The 3,716-nt window shown below is 34.7% G+C and overlaps 1 protein-coding gene across 1 annotated transcript; it reads right to left on the bottom strand.

Annotated features, from left to right (window-relative positions):
- Positions 1 to 498: 498 nt before the first annotated feature.
- LOC149409586 (uncharacterized) lies at positions 499 to 2,169 on the bottom strand. The gene is made up of 5 exons (XM_089649451.1): positions 2,164 to 2,169; positions 1,644 to 2,077; positions 1,110 to 1,227; positions 880 to 1,014; positions 499 to 624 (listed from the first exon to the last, which is right to left on the bottom strand). Exons 1-5 carry the CDS (start codon positions 2,167 to 2,169, stop codon positions 499 to 501), a joined length of 819 nt encoding a protein of 272 aa, XP_089505577.1.
- Between the last annotated feature and the right edge of the window lie 1,547 nt (positions 2,170 to 3,716).

Raw genomic sequence — 3,716 nt, 5'->3', positions numbered from 1 at the left:
ATCCTTCTCCTTCTTTAGCTTAACAATGGATCCCAATCAAGGATGCGATAGTCTCACTGGCTTCACACAGTTGAGAGCAATTGGGACTATTATGCTGTACTCACACATAAAAATTTTTTTTAATCGTCGGACAAAACATTTTTGAATCAAACAAAGACATAAATATTTTTAATCATATTTATTCACAATAAATATTTTATAAAATAATTATTCACAAATCAAAAGACAACAATGATCTTTTCAATTGGGACTGGCACATTCAAATACATTAATAAGTTATATTGCACTATAATCAACTCTTTATCAACACGTCAATGAAATAATAAAGAAAAAAAACACAAAATAAATAATATAGGTACCTACATCAAAGTGAATTTCTAGAAGCCAGCAAAAAAATGATGGCAATTTGAAACACAAAGATGTGGATAATATTAAAATCACAAATGAATGACGTGTTGAATGTAAGTTTCATGTGAGATTCTAAAAGGTTTATGTGGTTTAATATCCTCCGTTGTTTCCTCCTGAGTATCCTCCATTAGCTGGACCCCTGACGTATCCTGATTGGCTCTCCTCGTATCTGATCTTGGGCCTATATCCATTCTCGTCAGCCTCGTAGGTCACAATCTGGAAATTAAAATAGGTAAGATAAAATTTTTCGTTACGCCTTAATAAACAAAATGCTTATCAGCTATGCTACACTGCCTTGTAGGTGAGCTATCACTAAGAAGGCGTTGATGAATGAAGACAACATATCGATACGATTTCCAGTACTTTCTCTCAGATCCCGCACATAACATCCCCGAAGATGACAAAACCCCTGATAGAAATCAATTTTAATAAAGTAAATGTAATAAATTGAAGAAATTGTGGAATTTATACCTGTTTCCTGCCGTCGGGAAGAAGGACGAAGTACTCTCCCTCAGTCATCTCTCCTTGCCTGGACTCCTTGTGGCCGAAGTCGTTTCCAGATGGTTCGTCCTTTACAATGTATTCGAAGTTGTAGTTGGCGGGCTCCTGAAATAACAGACATAATGAACAAACTTACTCTGATAACTTCTGGAATAAAACAAAACGCTGATATAGGAAACAGATATGTTTTTTAGACTTACATTCTGTTCATCTCCATATCCGTTACCTCCAGAGTACCCCTGGTTAGCGGGAAGGTACTGGTTGGAGGGAGCTCCGTATTTTGAGGAAGGTGCGGGGGCTCCGTAGTTAGAAGAAGGCCTAAAAACACACAAAATGTTAGATAGTAAACCCAATGATTCGGAATTTATGCATCTTTTTGTATATGGATGCTGACATTTATTAGGGTAAAATCAATTGACACGGTTGCCAATTCTCACAATCTATAAATGCTGGGGTCCCACAGGAGTCAGTTCTGTGTCCGACTCTATTTAAAGTTTTTTGGACTTCTCGCAAATCAAACACATTTAATGTGTGTTCTTCTAAGGAATAAACGATCTTTTTGAAATATGCGACTAGATTATTTGGTGATATCGTGTAAAACAGTCCTGCCCATCAAAATTATTTGTAAAAAAATTTGAACAGCATAAATTTTTTTCTCTGCGTTTACAAGTTATAAAAGTTTGCTAAAAGCTAAACCTTTTCATTCATAGAATGTAAAATTCAATTTTATTTACCTGGACTTTCTAGATTGGGCGCTTGGAGCACCATATTTGCTAGAAGGAGAAGAGAACTGGTTAGATGGAGCACCGTACTGGGAAGATGGAGCACTGTACTGGCTAGATGGAGCACCGTACTGGGAAGATGGAGCACTATACTGGTTAGATGGAGCACCATATTGGCTTGAAGGAGCTCCATATTTGCTTGATGGGGCAGAGAACTGGCTAGACGGAGCACCATACTGGGTAGATGGAGCACTGTATTGGCTAGACGGAGCACCGTACTGGGTAGATGGAGCACTAAATTGACTAGATGGAGCACCGTATTGGGAAGATGGAGCACCGTACTGGCTAGATGGAGCACTAGAGCCCTGACCGGGGGGGAGGTATCTGTCCACAGGAGGCTCTGCAAAGCATACTGCAGCCAGTACCACAACAATGGCACAAGAGATCTACAAAGAAGAATAGTTTTACAATCAAGCACATATTTGATTTTCGTTGGAATAGTATGTCATGATAATTATTTGATTTTTCTCACCTTCATTTTTAATGAGTTGTTTCTTTACCGGAGAACTAAAATTAGAAAAAAAGAATATTAGAAATATTTTTGGTGAAATCATATGGAATCTGAATCATCACGTTACCCCTAACTTAGAAAAATAGATTCCTTCAAGACTCGTTTCACTTTATTCTGCTGGTACCCACTCAAGTAAATTTTATTTACGCTGCGGGTTGCAGACCGGAAAAACATTAATCTATGCTTAGTTTTTACGTTAATTGTTACGATAAAGTTATTTTTTTCAGTAAGTGCATAAAATATCAATACAAACACATCACAGGAAAAGCTTAATTTGATTAAATTCGGTTCATTCTTGGGTGGACTTTAATAATAGGTAAAATTAAATTTGCTATTTATATAATGCGAGGGAAATATTAATGTAAATAATGTAATAAAATAATGATGTTAGTTTATGATAATACAATAAAACGGTGAATTACATTAAAAATATATAAAAAGGTATATATAGATGTCCAGTGGTAAGGTGTACAAACTTCATGAGGTGATTCTACATTATAGAACTAGTAAAAAAAATACAAATCTCTTTTAGAATTTTTACGCTGGTTGTTTATAGGTACGACAGTTGAATTTTTGTTTAGAGAAAAAAATATTCTTCTATGATTTTTTTTTCGTACGGGAAAGAAATGACGAAATTTCTAAAAAAGTTGTTTCTTTTTTAAAAGCCATAAAAATCTGGTTGAACACAGTGTTGATTTTTTTTACATATCTCAAATCTCTTAATAAATTTACAAAAAATTGATTTCAGATTAAAAAAACTAAAGGAATTATAACTTTAAAAAGTCTTGCAATTTGTTTTCGCGATCGCCGTAAAATGACTGATGTTTTTTTCACTTGATGTTCTTTAACAATTTTAAGTAACTTTAAACACATGTAACACTTAGATTCTATAAGAATTAAGAAATGCAAATGCTCACCTGTTATAACATAAAGATTACGTTTTATTGGTGAATTCAAGAGATCTTCACTGGGGAAGATGTAATTTGTCTCTGATGCTATCTGCTTCGAATCGCGAGCTTAAATACTTCTATCCTTGTGAAATCGGAGCAGTTTTTTATACACTGGAGATGCTACTTTACTCTACAAGGAGAATGTTGGGTATTCGTTTTATTCATCGAAGGCTGCAGGGAGAGAATTAATGCGTGGGCATTGATAAGTTGTTAAATCATTTATGATGGTATAATCTGTATTCTATAAAAATTAAAATGTAAATTATCGTTTATTCAAAATCATAAATCTCCGAAAAGTTCTTCACCGATATCTTTGAAATTTTGACATAACGTTGCATTCGAATATGCGTATGTTTCTATAGGTTTTATATAGATGTCATCTGTGACAGGTAAAACATACTTTTAGTGAAAAACCGCCATAAGTTGGAAGTAAAAACAACACGCGCTATTGTTTCTATATCTAGATATCTAAAGACAGACAGAGCCACAACAACACGTGGCGGGGTACAGCTAGTCAACAAATACATTTATTACAAAGCCCAATAAAGACACTGAAAAATGGTG

Source organism: Hesperophylax consimilis, chromosome 30 (assembly GCF_061612785.1).
Source record: "Hesperophylax consimilis isolate HC1 chromosome 30, BYU_Hcon_1.0, whole genome shotgun sequence".
Taxonomy (NCBI): Eukaryota; Metazoa; Arthropoda; class Insecta; order Trichoptera; family Limnephilidae; genus Hesperophylax; species Hesperophylax consimilis.
This window is presented reverse-complemented; position numbering and strand designations above follow the sequence as displayed.